The 19,672-nt window shown below is 50.5% G+C and overlaps 1 protein-coding gene across 1 annotated transcript; it reads right to left on the bottom strand.

Annotated features, from left to right (window-relative positions):
* Positions 1-11,444: 11,444 nt before the first annotated feature.
* Positions 11,445-15,878, bottom strand: RTP3 (receptor transporter protein 3). Its single transcript, XM_012771038.3, has 2 exons — positions 14,877-15,878; positions 11,445-12,483 (listed from the first exon to the last, which is right to left on the bottom strand). Exons 1-2 carry the CDS (start codon positions 15,029-15,031, stop codon positions 11,772-11,774), a joined length of 867 nt encoding a protein of 288 aa, XP_012626492.2. The 5' UTR covers positions 15,032-15,878; the 3' UTR covers positions 11,445-11,771.
* Positions 15,879-19,672: the final 3,794 nt, after the last annotated feature.

The following is a 19,672-nucleotide window of genomic DNA, read 5'->3' as shown; positions in this document are numbered from 1 at the left end:
TTTTCAACATCCCTACTGAATAAGAATTTAGGAAAGCACAGTCAGAAGCTCAGACTGTGACTCAGAGTAGGACCAAGAGACAGGCATTATTGGGGCCGCCATACCACAAGGGAATTCACGCATTTTTTCCCTAATACTTGTAAGGTTTTATTATTTACATTTAAATCCATAGTTCATTTGGAATCTATGCTGGTATATGGCTGAGGAATAGTTCTAATTCTATATTTTACCATATGGCTATCAGGTTACATTAAAAACACTTACTAAAAAGCCTACCCTTTCCACACAGATGTGAGATGATGCCTTCATTGTATATTAAATTTGCATATGAATCTATTTATGGACTTTGCATTTTGTTCCAATGGTCTTGAATGCCCACTCTTGATTTTAAAATACTTAATGAAATAGAAATTGATGAGCACTTTCAAAGTCAACATTGTACTTAATGAGGAAAAACTGGAGACATCCCCTCTAAAATCCCCACTACTACTACACAATTAGAGAAAAGAAAAAAAATAGAGGTATTGAAGTTAGAAAAGAGGTAAAATGAACACATTTTGCAGATGATGTGATTGCCCATCTGGGAAACCCAAGAGAATCAGCTGAAACATTATGGCAAAAAATAATAGACATCAGGAAGATAGTGGGATATAAAATATATAAAACCCAAAAGCCCTCATGCATAGTAAAAATAGCTAGAAGATATAATGAGAGAAACCAATTTATAATATATAAAAATTCCTGATAATATATATACAAAAACCCATGGATCAAAGGTGTTAAAACACATATGAGGGACTCAAAAGCCTTTACAAATGGAATGATATGCCATATTCTTGAATAGGAAGATTCAGCATAATAAAAATTCCAATTTTCCCTACATTAATCTATAAATTTAATGTGATCACAATACAATACCGGTAGGCTTTCTTTTTGTCGCGCCCGCCTCGCCAGCAAGGAAGACGTGGCAACCGGAGTTCTTCTGACAGTGCTTTAATGGGGTTCCCTTTAGACTTACATGATGCGGAAGACCCAGCCCGGCAGCACGCAGGCTGCTATATACCCTAGAAGCACAACCCCTAAGCTGGGATAGGCCGCTCAGCTGTCGAGCCACCAAAGCATTAGTCCATATCAGGACCCTTTGTTTGCATGCTTGCGCCACAGGGCAACCGACAATTGTGCGTGCTACTTGTTAGCTGCTCTAGGCAAAGCCGAAAACAGGCGCCAACTTGTAATGGCGTTGACACCGCGCCCCACATCTCCCCCTGTTTTATTAATTTAATGAGAGCTGAGCAACTGTTCAGCACCGTCTTTTGACTGTGCGATTAAGGTTGCAGAGCCTCACTTTCACCAGCAACCACCTAACCTCGTGCAATGAGCACAACTCGGAGGTGTGCAAAGGCTGGCTGTGGGATAGGAGACATGCCTTATTTGGTGCAATGGGAGAGACCCCTCAGAGTGCAAAGGCCATGTCTGCTAAAATACCTGGGGGTAGGAGCGGGTGCAACCCAAAACTAGGCTAACCTTTTAGCATGGTCAACCACACCTGTGCAGACTGTCTCAGTTCAAGCGCAGCAAATGTCTGTGCCAAATACCACATGGTCCGTGGCTGCAAGACCGAAACAGGGTCATAGAGCTAGGAGCTTCAACAGGAACAGGAATGTATCTAGGCAAGCGGGTAACAATGGCAGAGGGGTGAGACATGGCATTCCAACACAATGTATAATTGCACGTATTAGAGGAACAGTTCACATGTGTACCAGAGGGTTTTTCCGTGGATACCACCCAGATAAACGGGGGCCAAACCCAGACAGGTATAGGGGCAAAGGTCGCGTTTTGCCCTCCCGTAATCACCCTCACAGAACCTTCAAAAGAGTCGCTAAGATTTCTGCCATACCCCCAGCCACTGAGGACAGGGGAGCCAAGTCTGTGCAGCTTCCGTTAACCCCACACAAAACACAAAGTCCCCTTCAAGGAGAAGGATCTATTTCCCTCCAGTTTACTACTCTGCGTGTCCAACGGCAGGTACGCAGTGCCCAAGGAAACATTAGTAGAAGAGAGGCGGGGGAAAATTGGTGAGTTATGTGTCACAGGCATCGGCAGAGGAAGCACTGACAGGATCCCCCAGCGTGGCTCCGCTGCCATCCTCGCGATCATCCATGCTGTCGTCAGGAGGAGTAGCCAGCACGTCTTCATGCTGCTCCAGAGGCTGCTGCACCGTTCTAGTCAGCCGCGTGGGCACCCAGATGGGATTGTCCTGGTCCTGTGGAAAAATACAAATAGCTCCCCTGGATCTCATTATCACTGGATCCGGGCCTTTCCATAGATTAGACAACACATCTTTCCACTTCACTAATTCTTTCTGTGGCGGAGCAGGCGTGACATGCCTGTCTGCTGCCGAACGTCCCTTGACATCTAAATTTAAAAAATTTAAAGTAAAGAGAGCAAAGGAGAGGCGTCCTTTGGGTGATAGCCCTAGCTGTAGGGCATCTCCCCCTTTTTGTTTTTGTAAGTACATTTTGAGTGTGCCTTGAGCACGTTCCACGATGCCTTGCGCTTGAGGGTTGTAGGGAAGACCGGTACGGTGCTCCACACCCAAGCGAGTGCAAAACTGCTGAAAAGATTTTGAGGTATAAGCCGGGCCATTATCTGTCTTAATAACCCGGGGCTTGCCCCAGGCTGCCCAAGCTTCTAGGCAGTGAGTGATAACGTAACTTGCCTTTTCTCCAGCCAGAGGCGTGGCATGAAGGACGCCTGAGCACGTGTCAACAGACACGTGAACATACTGAAGCTTCCCAAAGGATGGGACATGAGTTACATCCATTTGCCACAGTTGTAGAGGACGCAAACCCCTAGGATTTACGCCCGTATGAACAACGGTGCGAAAAGGAGCACAACTTGGACATTGCAGCACAATCTCACGAGCATCTGCACGTGTGATGCTGAACTTAAGTCGTAAGGTTTCAGCTGGCACATGATAAAGTTTATGAAAGTCTATGGCGGCGGCGTGGCCATCAGACACCCAGAGGGCGCGAGTGGCGCGATCTGCCATAGCATTTCCCGCAGCCATAGGTCCAGGTAACAAGGAATGAGCTCTGATATGCTGAATGGAAAATGGGTTTTTCCTATTTTGAATAGTATTCCTAATTTCTGTAAACACAGAAAAGACAGTACTCTTGGCAAGAATGTGAAAGGAGTTCTCTAACTGTTTAACTGCGTTGACCACATAAAAGGAGTCTGAGATGATGTTGATAGGTTCAGTGATGGTACTGAGAACCAGACCGACTACGGCACACTCTACTAGCTGAGGAGAAGAATAGTTAAACTGTTTTGTATACACCTTGTCCTGAATGACATAGCTCCCAATACCCGTCTTAGAGCCATCGGTATACACATTCAAGGCATCAACCAAAGGTAGCAGTGAAGTTACTCTTGGGAAAATAAGCTCGTTCCGCATTGCAAACTGCAGTAAGGCATGTCTGGGATAATGGTTATCAATGCTCCCTGGGAAGGTGCATCTCAATATGGCCCATGCATCAAGAGTGGCACATAAGGTGTTCACCTGATTGGCAGTATATGGGCAAATCAGGCTATTAGGGTGACGCCCAAAATGGGATACAGCCAAACTAATACCCTTTAAAGCTATCTCGGCCACACAGGTAGGATAATGGCCAATTACCTTTCTTGGAGAGGCTTGAGGATGCACCCATAAAAGGGGACCATCCTGCCAAAGCACTGCCGTAGGGAGCGTAGGAGAAGGGAGTACACAGAGGGAGAAAGGATCATGGTGTTGAATGCGCACCAGTTGCGCCTTCTGAATGGCTTCTTCTACCTTATGAAGAGCCTTAAGGGCCTCAGGAGTCAAAGTTCTAGGGGACGTAATGTGTGAGTCTCCCTCTAGAATCTGAAATAATGGCTTCAGTTCTGCTGTGGTAAGACATAGGAAAGGTCGAAGCCAATTGATATCTCCTAGCAGTTTTTGAAAATCGTTTAAGGTCCTCAAAGCATCTCTTCGGATGGACAGTCTTTGAGGCACAATTTTGTCAGGGAGAATGCTACTACCAAGAAACGCGCCTACTTCTCCCTCTTGCACCTTTTCTGGAGCGACCAGCAAGCCTTTTTCCTTTAAGTGAGCCTGAAGGGACGCATAAGCTTGGCGAAGTACGCCATTATCACAATGACACAAGAGAATATCATCCATATAGTGTATAATTTTTACCTTTGAAAACTTCTGCCTAACCGGCTGGATAGCTGAGGCCACATAAAGTTGGCACATAGTGGGCCTGTTAGCCATGCCCTGAGGCAAAACCTGCCATTGATATCTTGCATCAGGCTGCTCATGGTTTATGGAAGGAAGCGTGAATGCAAATCTGCTTTTATCTTGAGGGTGCAAGGGAATAGAGAAAAAACAGTCTTTGATGTCCAAGATAATTAGACTCCAATGTTTAGGCAAAGCTGAGAGAAGGGGCAGTCCTCTTTGAACAGGCCCCATAAGCTGCATCTGGGCATTAATTGCTCTAAGGTCATGCAACAGTCTCCATTTACCAGACCTTTTCTTAATCACAAAAATAGGGGTATTCCAAGGAGATTCAGAGGGTTCAAGATGCCCAAGAGTAAGCTGCTCTTGCACTAGATTATGGGCCGCGAGTAACTTTTCAGAGGGTAAGGGCCACTGGGGTACCCACACTGGCTCTTCTGTATTTCAGGGTATGGGCAGAGGATCCCCAGCAGCGAGCGGCCGGGGCATGCGGAGGTGGGCGGTACCGCTCACAACCGGCAGCTTCCTGAAAAACTGGTTCCTCTTTCTTTTCTAGTTCCTCATCTGACTCTGGGCTACTGTCGCAGTCTGACTCAGAGTCAGCAGTGTCAGATAAATGTAGATTGTCAAAATCTGGTAAGGGGTCACAATCAGGCAGATCGGGCTGCGCTTTCCCTCCCTGCATTTCCTTTTCTAGAGCTCTACATTCCTTTTTTCCACCTTTTACCGCGGTCCCTCCCTTACTGCTTCTCTCTGAGCTTGCTTCTTGCAAGTCACTCAGTGCTCTTTGGCTAGCTGCTACGCGCGGGCCTGAAGTCTCATCATGCAGGCATTTCATGATAAGGTTGTAAACGAGGAGAGTGCCTGGCTTTAAAAGTCTTGCGCCACGAAGGTCCCGCCCTAACTTCCCCCAAGAGGGAATAGTTAAAGAACCCGAGTGGAGGAACCAAGGAGCTACATGGTCCACCTCCTTCAAAAATTTTATGAGGGTCCTTTCCTCACAGTGCACTCCTTGTGATGCTAAGAGGTTCTTAATAGGCCACAAAAGGCGCCGCAGCGGAATATTACCCATTTTTTGGAAGCAGGGGAGTTTTGGCCGTCCCACACGTCAGTTCTGAACTCACCTCTGTCGAGGTCGTCTCCGCTGGTGCTTCAAAGTTGTTTCGGTTCCCGGGTTTCGGCACCACTTGTCGCGCCCGCCTCGCCAGCAAGGAAGACGCGGCAACCGGAGTTCTTCTGACAGTGCTTTAATGGGGTTCCCTTTAGACTTACATGATGCGGAAGACCCAGCCCGGCAGCGCGCAGGCTGCTATATACCCTAGAAGCACAACCCCTAAGCTGGGATAGGCCGCTCAGCTGTCGAGCCACCAAAGCATTAGTCCATAGCAGGACCCTTTGTTTGCATGCTTGCGCCACAGGGCAACCGACAATTGCGCGTGCGCTGAACTTGTTAGCTGCTCTAGGCAAAGCCGAAAACAGGCGCCAACTTGTGATGGCGTTGACACCGCGCCCCACATCTTTTCCTTTAAATTTCTTTCTTTTTTTTAAATCTAGAACTAGACAAGTTGATTCTAAAATATATGTCAGAAAATGAACAAGCAAAATAGCCTAGAAAATTCTGAGAAGAACAGTAAAAATTGTGAAAGCACCTGCCAGTTCTTTCCTTGTTAGTGAGTTTGAGGAGATGAAAGACAAGCTCAGGGCCTAGTTATGCTCGAGCTGGGAAGGTAAGTCTAGGAAGGTGTGATGGTCAATTTTAGGTGTCAACTTAGCTGGCATGCAGAGTGCTCAGATGGCTGGTAAAACATTATTTCTGGATGCGACTGTGAGTGTTTCCTGACAGATTTGCATTTGAATGAGTAGATTGAGTCAAGAAGACAATCCTCACCAATGTGGGCAGAAATCACGTAGATGCCCAGATAGAACGAAATGGTGGAAGAAGAGTGAATTTGCTCTCTTCTGGAGCTGGGACATCCATCTTCTCCTGCCCTCCTGCCTTTGGACTCTGGGACTCACAATTGCACCGTTTCTCTCCCCCCTCAGTTCTCAGGCCTTCAGACTCAGATGGAATCACACCACTGGCTTTCCTGGTTCTCCAGCTCGCAGATGGGATGGTAGGCTGTGGGACTTCTCGACCTCTAAAATCACGTGAACTCATTTCCATAGTAAATCCCTTCTTACAAGTCTATACACAGATGGTCCCTGACTTATGATGGTTCTACTTTCAAATTTTTGACCTTTCAATGATGCAAAAGTGATATGCATTCAGTAGAAACCATATTTCAAAATTTGCATTTTGATCTTTTCCTGGGCTAGTGATTTGTGGTATGATACTCCCTCCCCATGCTGTTCTGAGCACGTTTAAGGTAGGCTAGGCTAAGTTAAGCTATGACGTTCAGTAGTTTGGATGTATTAAATGCATTTTTGACTCATGATATTTTTAATTTATGTTGAGTTTATTGGAATATAATCCCACCGTAGGTTGAGGAGCACCTGTATACCCTATTGCTTTTGTTTCTCTGAGAAATGTGATTAATACAGACGGCTATTCTGAGCCACATGTAGCGTGAATTTGGGAAGTGATATCTGAGCCTGTAGGAAGAAGGAAAATCTTGCAACTAAAAGAGATGTGAGTGACTTAAGGATAAAAGATTTTTAGGGAGAAACTCCTTGGGGAATTCCTTGAAGACCAATGGCCAGATTATTTCTAAGGAAAGATCATTTCCTATGTTAAACTTGAACAGTTTCTAGCCCTGTGTTGTTATTAACATATTTTGTTACCTCCACAAGTTCAAGAAAACAAGAAGACATAACCCAGTAAACAGCATCTGGACTCACCCAAAGCCAGTCCGGCCATCCCCACCAACCAGGTCTCCCTGTGCTCATCAGCAAGTGTTGGTTGCCTTCCCCCAGACCTTGCTACCAAGGGGCAAAAACTGGATTCTGCCAAGGCAGTGATCAGTCACTGGCAAGCAGGTCCTGGTCCTGCCACCTGGTCTGTGAGCCTTCAGGTGTTTAGGTGGCCCAGACATGCGCCGCATATGTCCCCCAGGCAGACAGGACTGTGTTCTGACGGAGGGGAACACCGTGTATCAGGCCACCGTATGCTCTGTTTAGTGGGGAACACGGAGATAGGGTTTAAATCCAGGGCACGCTTCTCAAAGTGTAGGGCCGCTGGGCACTTCAGATTCTCATACTCCGTTCATGGTGAGGGGGAGATGCCTGAACAATCACATATGGTGAACATCACTTATTTCACCAGTAAACAGTCATTTCTCATATCTTTTATCTAATGAACAATTTGCCCCCTTGCAGAAATATTTATTTGAAACTTACGACAGCTGCCTTGAGTAAGGATTCCTATTAGATGCTAAGGACTGCTAACTGCCAGCCTCTGGGATGCGTGCGACTGCACACAGGGTATAGAAGAAACGTTAGCAGACACACCCCGCACCCCCACACACGCGAACACATGAACACACGTGCGCGCGCACACGCGCGCACACACACACACACACACACACACACACACACACACCAGTATCTATAGTAAAGTGTTTAGAAGTTAATCACAATGAATGATGAGGAAAATCTGGCCCGGGGTTTGGCAACCACAGGGCCAGGGAAGACAGTCACAGGCAGTCACCTGTGAGTGGCCTGAGGACTTCCTGGGAGCCCACAGATGCAGAGTCCTCTCTCATTCAAGTGACCCAGATCTGTGGTAGCCACTAGCCACTCCTGGCTAATAAGTGAAATGTGGCTAGGGTGACTGAGCATGTATGAACGACTTGCACCTGTGAACCTAATTTTTCAATCGTAAATTTTATGAATTCTAAACACAGATCAAGTATGTCCCAGAAATATGTAACATCCAAATTGTAAGCATAAAAATGCATACTCTGTTTCAAAGACTTAGCATGAGAAGAAGAAAATCACTCAGAATTTTGATGCTGATTACATGTGAAAATGATAATATTTTGTAAACATTTGGGTAAATAAAATGGGCTATAAAAATTACAAAAGTAAGTAAAATTACTTTTATTTACTTTTAAAATGCGGCCACTGAAAATATTGAACTTACATATGTGACTGACAGTCTATATCTCTGTTAGACAGCGCTGCCCTTCGTGAAAGTGGCGTTTAGGGAGGAAATATTCTACGTTGGCTGTCTCAGTGTTCACGTCTACTCTCGTGTTAGAAGACAGTAGCCTTGACCAGAGGTGAGAAATCTGACAACTCTATTGCGAGTTTGTAGTAACAGCTTGCCAAAGTCTTTTTGGCTCTGGCCATTGCAGAGTAGCTAGGATTGGACCAATCCTATCCCCCCAAATAGCTATAAAAACTGGACAAAAACCAGAAGGCAAATGCTAGAAAGCACCGGAGAACAACCAACATGGCCAGGCCACGATGTCCTTGGGAGGAGGGAAGCCATAGGGTGAGCCCCGTGTACCCCGGTTTTACTAGAGGACAGTGCCTAAATTGCAGCCCAGGAAATAAAGCAACGCTGAACGTGACCATTTTGCTTGACTGAGGAGACAGAAGGCAGAATTTGAGGCTGCATAAACACCTGGAATTTGAAGGAAAAAATCCCAGAAAGAAAGAAGGAACGGAATAGAAGAGGCCTAAAATTTTGCATTCAAAATTTTTCCTCAAGCCAGTTGGCTGATTCCCAAGATGTGCACGCACGGGGTGCTGCTCCAAAGGAAAAACAAACAACCCACAGCTGGGAGGCCAAAGGCCTGCCCAGGAATTTCCGCAGCCGCGCAGTGCTGGGAAGTCAGAAGTTGGAGTGAAAGCCAGTGAGACTGGGGGTGAACGGCCCCCGGAGCACGGACCGCACAACCTGCGAGTGAGGGCAAATGTGAATTAGGGCCCACCTTCAGGTAGATCCTCACTGTGTCTCCACCCAAGCCTTGGCAGGGTCCTTCTTGACCCACAAAGTGCCCAGCCCGCTGCCCTCACCCCTCTGCAAGCCAAGGACTCTGTCCTGAGGGCGCCTCTCAGCCCGGCACCAGCAGTCCCGGCCGGCCCGGTCCCGCCTGGCCCTGCAGAGCCGCCTGTCCCTCCCAGCGCCCCGTGTGTCACTCGCAGCAGTGGTGACGTCTGCTGAGGCCAGGCTCACCCAGGGCCATTTGTTCATGACGCGTTGGTCAAGTCTTGGTCGCTTATGAAACACACGTGTTTTTCAGTTTCAGAGGCAGCGTGTTCTTTGCTGTAGAGTGAGTTAGGACCACACGTTGACACGAATGAGGGGAGAAATGGCAAATGGGTGAAGTGGGAAACACAGGTTTCCACTTCGAAGCTGTTCATACCCAAATGGGGTGCAGGGAGCCCGGCTTTCAGTCCAGACGTGGCAGGTGGCAGGCGCATCTGGCCACGTGGCCCTTGTCCTCTGAGCGAGCTGGGGCTGTTGGATGGCTCCCCGCCGGGTTAGGAAGCAGGGAGGGGTGTGGGGAGCCGGGTCCTGCCCCAGACATCCTGGTTCACGGGGACGCCAGTCAGCGCTAGAGCTGGGTGGACTGTCACAGGTGCTACACACACGACGATGGCACTAGAGCAGTGAAATCCTTGCTGGGGTGTGAAAGGAGACACCACGGGGACAACGGCCCTCGGTGGGGCCTGGAAAGATGAGCACGATGTAGCCAAGCAGAGGCAGAGGGAATCTGTGAGAAAAGCCTAGGAGTGGGAAGCAAATGGCATGGCTGCGTGTGGGTTTAGGGGGCAGGTGGGAGGTGGGACCAGCGGGGACAGCACTCCGGAAGGAGGGAACCCCAGGGTGCCGGCAACCCACAACTCAGCCAATGCGGACGGGCAGATGGGGGAGGTTGGGGTGGGGGCAAGTGAAAGAAATTATTGCTTTCATTTCCTCTAAATAAATTGAAGGAGTCACATTTCTAGATACAAAAACGTGAGGAGTCTTAAAATTATTCCCGTTACTCGGAACAGAACACTTTCAAAAGGCCATTTTAGTTTCAGAGTCCTAGTGAGGACCCGTCCAGACTTCCACGCTTGGTCCTTTAATACAGGGGTTCCCCAGTGTTTTTGGTGGCACCATGAGGTCACAAAAGAAACCACTGAGCATGCACTCCAAATGTGTGTGCATTTGTTATTCACACATCATATACATATTTACGCACACCATTCTTCTGATATGTTAACATACATGATAAAACATGCCACAAGAAATGGTAAATTTTAAGGAGAGATTAAATGGAGTTTTAAAGCTATCTCCCCTCCTCAGTGGCGCCTCCCGCCCGCCCCTCAGCTGCACCTACCCTGGCGGAAACCACTAACTGAGAACTCGGGTTTTCAGCCCAAATAAGCTACTGCCCCCGGGTTCAGCTCCTTCCCGGGCAGGCTCAGGCTGTGGCAGGACCCCCTGTGCCCCTCCAGCGTCGTGTCCCAGCATTGCTTTGCTCAGCTCTAGAATCACCTAGATTTGAGGAGCCGTCTTAATTCCTCCCTTTTGACTTTTTCTATTCCTTCTACCTCCCCATGTTCCTCTCATGACTTCCGACGTCTGGGCAGAGTAAGGAAGGATTTACAAAGCAGGGAGGGTGCGGGGGAGAGACTCTGGACCTGAAGTCCTGGAAGCTTCGGGCCCAGGGCTCCGGCCAGCTGTGCAACAGCGCACCAGCCACTTGGGGCTTTCAGAGCACGCATGCAATGCTGCCGTTTCCACGGAAGGGTGCCGGGCATGTGCCGAGGTGTGATGCCCGCTGCCTCCAAACCTTCTGTTGAAATCTGATCCCCAAGGGTGGAGGTGGGGCCTAGTGGGAGGAGTCTGTGACTTGGGGGTGGGTCCCTCATAGACAGACGAACTCCCTCCCCGTGGGGGTGGTGAGTGAGTTCCCACTCTGAGCTCCGCAGATGCGCTTCATGCAGAACATGCAGCGTTAGGTAAGCTCTGTGCGGGCCTGAGTGACAGCGCTGTGGGCCGGGAGTGCAGTGTTAATAAACCGACAACTTGTACTAATTATCTTTAAACAGAAAGACACGGTGGCTCGCCCCGCCTCAGCTCTCCTGGGCGTGTGCTCCCTGTGGAGACCACCGTTTGGGAACCCAGGTTTGCAGCCCAAATGCCTCCGCAGTCTGACCTCAGCGGGTCCGTGCAGGGTTTTCTGGCGAAAGGGCACACAGGCTTCAAAAGATTTCCAGATGGTATGTGAGTCATAGACATTTCAGCGAAATTATAAAGTTCTTTTTATTTAGTAAAGTGAAGGTCATATAACAAAATTAACCTTTTTAAAGTGAAGAATTCGATGGCATTTCATGCATTGGCGGTGCTGTGCAGCCGCCACCTCTATGCCCTTCATCATCCTCACCTCCCAACCCCACGCTGATGCAGTCGTTGCCTCCCATCCCCCACCCCCTGCCCCTGGTAGCCACCTCCTGTCTCTACAGATCTACCTGTTCTGGACATTTCATATGCATGGAGTCATACCATACGTGGCTTTTTGTGTCTGATTTTTTTTTTTTTTTTTTTTTTTACTCAGCGTCAAGTTTTCCAGGCTCACAGGGTTTTGATAATCACCACCACCACCACGATGAGGAGGAGGAAGCCGCAGCAGGTGCCTACTATGTTCCTGCGCGTGTGGCTCCGGGGTGCGTAGGAGGAGAAGTGCTCACCGGAGGGGCAGGTCTCCACTGCCCTCTGCCCCGGGCAGGTGGCATTTGCTCTGGGGATCCAGGAAGTGGGGAGGCTCATCGCCTGCGTGGGCTCTGCGAACAGGGAGGCCACCACGGGCTGCAACCTTCCTGTCTCCAGGGGCAGGGGCAGGAGCAGGGGCGGGGGCGGGGGCGGTGACCGGGGCTCTGGCGGCTCCTCGGCAGGGCCCAGCCAGCCCTCGGCAAGGCCCAGCCAGCCCTCGGCAGGGCCCAGCCAGCCCTCGGCACAGCATCCCTGCAGACACGCCTCGCAGTTGTCTCTGTCGTGCGGCCCTTCGAGAGACACTTCCTTGATCATGGGAATCTCCTCCATCGACTTAAATCTTTCTCTGTAGCATTTCTTCAGAATCCGGAGCACCAAGTTGTTCAGGATCCTTGAGATGTTCTCTAGTGTGAACTCAGGAACCTCAAATGGAGGCTGGGAGCACTTCTTACACCTCTGAGCAAACACCCTCATCTTCACCTGGCCCCGGGACTTCTCCTCGCTCCAGTGCATGTGGAAGAGGACCTGGACTTGGGCGGAGGCCCAGCTGCGGGAGCAGGAGGAACACTGGAACCTGCGGAGACAGGACGAGAGCCTCAGCGTGGTGCCATGTGGCCAAGTCACGCACGGGCTGCGGCCGGAGGGGGAAGGAGCAGCCAACAGCACAGAGACTTGGCTGGGCTTGCGGGTTAGGTGTAGAAAACCTTCCGGAGCCTTCATCCCCATCTCCGCTGAGTCGCAGACACGTCTGTGCCCCACGGTGTCTGCCGAGAGATTGACAAATCATAAGCCGTCGGAGCTGGGAGGGACCTTGGGCGTCTACTAAGTCCCACGTGCTCATTCGAGAGATGAGGCTGCTCTGAAAACTCGCCAAGCCCAGAGACCCAGTGCGGGTAACAGGCAGGACCCCAAAGCAAGGTTGCCTCTAATGTAAATTCAAATGAGTCAAAGGCTACAGCTGCAACAGCAGCCAGATCAGCTTGGAACCCGGGACTGCAGTCCACACATGGACACAAGTGGGTGTTAAGTCACAGACCCTCAGGCCAGGGTCCTAGAGTGAAGCTGACCTCGCGCTTGGCTGCCCAGGGCCCTGGTCTGCAGTGTCCCGGGACAGCCAGTGTCCAGCTCTCGCTCCCCTCGCTCCCCCTCCATCCCAACTCTTTTGCTCAAGGTCGCCAGGAAAGCTTCCTATTCTCAGTGCCACTGGCCTCAGACAGGGTGCAAGAGAATGACACCTTGTCTTGGCAGGCAGGAGGGCAACTTTCTGGGCTAAGATATTTGGACAAAGACACGTTAGGACAGGTAAAGAGAGAAGGCGGCAGGAAGCATATGGCTGCACCCAGGATAGAAATCCTAGGTGAGGCAGGGGGCTGCGTGTGGCAGAGACATTAAATGGTCACCACATTACCCGCCACTGCCTCCCACTCCCCAGCACCCAGGCAGTCGGGTGGGGGCTACGGGGCCAGCTGGCAATGACAGGAGGCCGACAGTGATAGGTGCTCCTTCCAGATCTGGCCACGGGAGCCCCTGTAAGACGTTCCAGCTCTCTCCTCCTCTGCCCCAGTGACCCCGGGAGCCACGTGGTGGGTTAAATCCCTGGTATTTCCAGGTGCACTTGTTCCTGCAGCTGAGCCAAGCCTCAGGACACCTGAAGTCGGGATGTGACTTGGGGGGCCGGGAAGAATGAGTGGGTCCAGGTGCCCCTCCTGGATCTGGGTTCTGGCCTCAGTGCGCGGGCTGAACGTGCGGATGAGACACGGGGAGACGCCGAGAAGCTTCGCCCACTGTGAGAGACCCTGCTGGGACTCGCCGGCGTCAGAGGGGCCTGGGCTGTGTTCTGAGCCAAAGTCCACCGCCCTCCCTGGGTCCTGGTGCTCCGCTCCTGCGCTGGCTCGGAGCCCAAGTTCTCACCAATACACGGCCGAGACTTTGCTCCGATGCTCCTGATGCCAGCTCCTGGCCTGGGAAAGCCGCAGGCCGTGAGGACGACTCCCCTGCCCGGACTCCAGAAAGGGCCGTGGGCAGCACGGGGTCCCAGGACGCCACCCTGTGTGCCCCGAGGGCAATCCCCACACCGCCTGCCCGGGCCCTGGGGCTCCACTTTTGGGGGGGAGGGAGGGCGAGACTTTGGATGATCTCCAAGAGTCCTATTTAGAAAAGATTCCATCAGCTCAGGGCAGAGAGGGCAAGATTGCTGCGTGTGGCTCGGCCCCCTGCCTTCTGGCCTCTCCCTGGGCTCTCCTCTGGGTGGTGGGCTCTCCCCCCAGGGGCTCCGTGGTGGACCCGTGAGTCTCCCCAGGTGGGGAGCACATGTGCGGCCCCTGAGTGGAATAGCTGCCCTCCCTCCCCTGGCCCTTCCTCGCTGTCCCCCGCCTCTGCCGCTGCAGTTTCATTCCCGCAGCCTGCTTTCTGTATCCAGGCATTGGCCCGCGCTGGTGTCCAGGCCTGCTGTTGTTTGGGGGTTCATTATAATTTAATGAAGTTAAAACTTCTTGGGGCCAGGCATGGTGGCCTCGCCTGTAATCCTAGCACTCTGGGAGGCCGAGACAGGTGGATTGCTCAAGGTCAGGAGTTCAAAGCCAGCCTGAGCAAGAGCGAGACCCCGTGTCTACTGTAAATAGAAAGAAATTAATTGGCCAACTAAAAATACATAGAAAAAATTAGCCAGGCATGGTGGCACATGCCTATAGTCCCAGCTACTCTGGAGGCTGAGATAGGAGGATCGCTTGAGCCCAGGAGTTTGAGGTTGCTGTGAGCTAGGCTGACACCACGGCACTCTAGCCTGAGCAACAGAGTGAGACTCTGTCTCAAAGAAACAAAACAAAACAAACTTCTTGGATGATGGGCATCTTTCTTCCTATAGTGTTCCATTTGCAAGCATGGACTGGAACCAGAAAACTAACCACTATACATAGTAAGAAATCAGCAAGAATTTTCTGGAAGGTGTACCATCGCATTCCCCCTCACCTGGCGAAGACCCACTGCTGGTATTGCATCCACCCTGGCTTCAGGACGTCGGGAAGAAGGCCCTTGTCTGGTGTCAGGGTCCATCTGTGCCATGGCTTCACCTCCTGGATTAGTTCCTGGAACACCTGCTTCCACACCTCGGCGTCCAGAGCCATCTCCGCTGCTCGTGTGCCTGAGCGGGTCGAGCTCCCCCGGGCCCTGGCAGGCCTGCAGTGGGAGATGAGGTTGTCCACTTCAGAGAGTGAGGGCTCGGCCCTGCTCTCCCTTTGCGGGCTGGACTGGGCCCACAGACTAGGTCTCGGCCCAAGGACAAAGGTCAGTTGATTCTGGCTCCACGTTCAGAGAACAGTACTAGACTCCACAAGAAATTTCGAAAGATGCAGAACTCATGGTCTCATCAGGCAAAATGTTACCAAAGAAGAGCTCAGGAGTCCGTGTCCGGAGGAGAGAATTTCAGTCTGGCTCTGCCCTCTACCTACCTATAGCTGGAACACGCCTTTTACCTCCGGCGCCCGCACATGGTGGAGAGGGGCTGTGGTTGCTCCTTGCAGCTCCAACATTTGAAAATCCTGCTCCAGTGGGCCGCTGTGCTCATGCTGGGGAGGAGAGACACAGAGAAGGACGTGGCTGTCCCGGTACGTCACCCGCATTCCTGTGTCCCTGCTCCCTGGTCTTTACGTCCTCGCAGACAGCCGCTGTCCAAAGCTGCCCACCCGTTGGAAACCGAAGCTGACGTGGTTGGTATGTGCCCAGGAGACCAGCTGGAAGGGCCCCAGGCAGACCTGGAGCCACTGTCTTCCTCCCTGAGGGGCTTCCCTGTGGCCCCACTTCCTGCAGGAAAGGCTGGAGGAGGAGGAAGGCGGGACAAGCTATGGGGCGAGTGTTGGAGCAGACAGCACCCCAGGAAGGTCACCGGACTCTGGGTGTCCGCATCACAAGGCCAGGGCACTGAGGATCGCGTGGGTCTTCCTTTCAGCCGGGCACTGACCCGTGTCCCTGGCTAGCACCCAAGAGGAAGGCCTCGCCCTCAGCAGGGAGGAGGGAGGAAGGAAGGGAGCCAAGGGGGGAGGAAAAAGGAAGGGAGGCAGGCGGACGAGGAGGGAGCAGCATTTCTGTGACTGTTGGAACAAAGCCACCTCCTTCCTCCTCCCCAGCCCAGCTGCCCTCAGCTACCGCCCTGGGCACAGCTCCTCCTCAGTTGGCCCACGCTGCGGCGGCCTCCCCTCTTCCCGCACCAGTTTTTTCACAACATTACAGTTGTCCCAGGGGGGTTGGTTCCAGGACCCCCTGTGGATACCCAGAGCTGGGGTGCTCGGGTCCCTGAGATAAAATGGTGTGGCGTTTGCACACAACCTCCGCAATCCTCCTGTACACTTCGTGTCATCGCTAGATTCCTTGTGATACCTAATACAATATAGATGCTATATAAATAGTTGTTATTTAAAGATGAGTATTGTTTTTATTGTTGTGTTATTTTTTATTGTTTGCTCTTTAAATATTTCGACTCCCACTTGGTTGAAGCCGTCACTGTGGAACCCTAGGACGTGGGAGGGCCACGTGCACTCATGAATCACCTGCAGGTGGGAAGCCCTCTTAGGTTCTTGCTTTGGACTTTTTCTTTTCCTTCAACCTCTCTCTGTGCTCCTCCCACCTATTCTCAACTTCACGGCAGACTGGGAAAGGATTTACAAAGTGGGGAGGGTGCAGGGAGGAGAATCTGGACCGGAAGTCCTGGAAGCTTTTGGCCCGGGGCGCTGACCAGCTGCGGGCAGTGCCCGGGTCACGCGCGGCAGTTTGAGGCTGAAACGCTGCGGTTCAGGCGGGAGGACGCTAGGCATGCCCGCGCAGAGGGGGCCCGCAGGCCAATGCAGGTCTCTCATCTGGATGAGCTTGACAAAAACAATTCCAGGACCTGTTTGGAACACCCTCAGCTCTCACCGAGACCCACCCACTCTGGAAATGGGTTTCTTAACATAAATACGAGCTTATGTCCCTGCCTCTTGTCCAGCAGGGCAGGGCAGGCTTGTTTCTCCCCTTCTCCCCTGGGGCAGGGCTTTGGCACTTTCCTCCCTGTGCCCAGCTCAGCCTCCCAACCCAGAAGGCACTCTCCTTGGAGCAGGGTCAGGGCTCACTGACCCTGACAGCCTGGACACTCACTGTCATGCTTTCTGGACACTGGGCTGGGCCCTGGGCCGCTGCTGGGAGGAGGCCGTTTCTGAAAGCTGGGGCCTTGGTACTCTGCGGCAGGCGGTGGGAACTGGGGAGGGGCATGGGCCTCCTCCCCGTCCCTGCTGACCTGGGAGCCTTAGATCCAATCTCAGTCTGCACAGGAGCAAGACCACGGCATTGTCCAGCTCAGGTCACAGCCCCAGGCCACCACGCGGAACCCCTCCCTCTTCGCTGCAGACACTGTGAGCTGGCAGTGCTGTGCAAAGGGAGCAGAGTGTTAGACGGTTTTGAATGAATGAATTCCTGCACCCTCTTGGAGAGACATCTTGAGCTCCCGCCTCTGTTTCTCCCCTTTAAGTGTTCATGTCCAGATCACCGAGCACCTCTGCTCAGTATCCTCTGTCTGCGGACAAGATGACTAGGAGAGGCGGGACTGGGTCTAGCAGGGAGAGAGCCAAGAGCCTGGGTCTCCAGGGACTCCAAGAGCAGAGCCATCAATGTCCAGAGTGGCTGGGACTGGGCAGCAGCAGTCATTGGTTCAAACATGTTTGTAAGCAGGGGTGTTTATGTCAGGGGCTGTGTTTAAAGTGCCCATGCTCGGGGTGGGGGGTGCGGGGGGGCACACAGCAGAACCCATCTGATCCACATCTGATCTATGGTTGTCTGCCTGTGTGTTTGTTTTTCACATTCATCTAAAGTCTTCCTCCTTGTGTGGACACTCTGGTTTCAGTCGTTTCTCATCCACCATATTGTCTCTCTCCCTGGCCTCTGAGGTTTTTGATGACAGATCTAACAATAATCATGTGGGGAAATTATGATGACGGTTATCTTCCTGGCAGCCCTATAGATGTTAATGATGGAGCTTATTGTGTATCACACACCACAGAACACATTTTGATAGTATCATGATGTCAGCTACATTTTAGCATCACTCTGACATCAATCACGATTTAAAGTAAAAAAATGGTATATTACAAGTAGAGATATTGTGAGGTCTTTAAAAGCCTAAAGTTATTACAGATTTTCCAACTGTAAGGAAGGCCTTGCTGAAATAACAGGAAAATATCCAATTCCCTAATTTTCTTATGACAGCTAAAAGCCAATCCTATGAGCTCTCTGCTGGCACGCAACCTGCTGGGACTCTTGTTTTCACAAACATTAGAAAAGAGCCAAAATAAATGAAACATATATCTTTCTCTCCATATTCAACAGCTAAACAGCTTTAGAACTTGTTTCTGTAGCCTGAGGTGTTCCTGAGCACCTTCCAGACCAGAGGGCAGGTGGTAAACTCCAGGCCTTCATTTCCTGCCCAAAACAATATCTCAGGGGCAAAATCACATGCCCTATGGTAAGCCTGACTACATTTCAGAGATAACCAAGTCTCCAGGAACAGAAGAAACAGGAAAGACAGACAACTCGGTATCTTTCCACTGCCTGCTAATTACAACACAACAATTACTATTTTTTCTTTTGTCCCCATAAAGGCAGAAAGCCACTTGGCCTTGCTGCCAGCATCTCCCTTCTCTTTCTTTGGGATACCACTTCATATCCTTGATATCTCTCCCCTTCCCTCTTTCTTTCGTTTTCTTTGTCCCTCCAAGGTTAAAATAAACATTTTCTAATGTTTATATCTTAATTTCAGCATGAGAAATCTTTCTCCACCTGCACTGTGAGCTCCTAGTATAAATACAAAGGTCCCTGAAGCATTGTATAGGTTTAAATTGCTAATAAAATAAATATAGATCTCCCATCCAAAGTACTAACCATACCTAACCCTGCTCAGCTTCCGAGATAAAACGAGATTGGGCGCAGTCAGTGTGGTATGGCCGTAGACTTTGATATGAATCTCCATAACCATGTGAACAAAAACCACTTTTTTAAAGAAGAAAATGTTCTTATGATCAAAAAAGGGAAAAACCACTCTGGGTTCTCCTCAGCCCTGATTAGCCCATTTCTTGCTCTGACCTCAGAAAGAGCCATGGTTATGGAATTACTAAAACCTAGGAATCATTAAAATCTAGGCTAAGTCTAGGTTTTAGTAATTCCATAACCAGTTCTTATCACCCAGGAAACTACTGGTGACTTGTAGAGTTTGACCACAGTGAGACATTATACTTAGCATTGTTTGTGTAATTAGCACAGTTAGTATCGTCTGTCAGTAATCTTAGCATCCTATACTTAGTGTTGTGATCATAGTTAGTATTAATGGTATTGTTAGCCTGGCTGATATAGCTAGTATTATTAGTATCCCTAGCCTAGGTAGTGTAGTTGGTATTGTTCATTAGTTACTTAGCATAACTAGTGTAGAGTTAGCACACAGGTGACCAAGCAGCAGGGCTTGGCCTCCAATTTGTCCACTGAGGTGCTTAACAATTATAAGCTCCTGAAGAAAATTGACTGGTGCAGCTTCACCAAGGTGATGCTGGCCCCGTACCTTCCTACTGGGACCCAGGTAGCCATCAAAATCGTGTCCACTCAGAGCCTCCATGGCCTGGAAAGTGTCAATATGGAGGTGACAGCCATGAGGAACCCGAATTATCCAAACATCCTTAAGCTGTTGGATGTCATTGAGAGTGAACTCACCCTCTATTTAATAATAGAATATTCCAGTGGTTGAGACCTTTTCA

The sequence above is a fragment of the Microcebus murinus genome, chromosome 1, assembly GCF_040939455.1.
Source record: "Microcebus murinus isolate Inina chromosome 1, M.murinus_Inina_mat1.0, whole genome shotgun sequence".
Taxonomy (NCBI): Eukaryota; Metazoa; Chordata; class Mammalia; order Primates; family Cheirogaleidae; genus Microcebus; species Microcebus murinus.
This window is presented reverse-complemented; position numbering and strand designations above follow the sequence as displayed.

Excerpts from the sequence above, each read along its gene's own strand:
- RTP3 (XM_012771038.3), bottom strand. The coding sequence starts at position 15,031 with ATGGCTCTGGACGCCGAGGTGTGGAAGCAGGTGTTCCAGGAACTAATC. Across the intron at positions 12,484-14,876 it reads CAGCAGTGGGTCTTCGCCAG|GTTCCAGTGTTCCTCCTGCT; the intron begins GTGAGGGGGAAT and ends CTGTCTCCGCAG.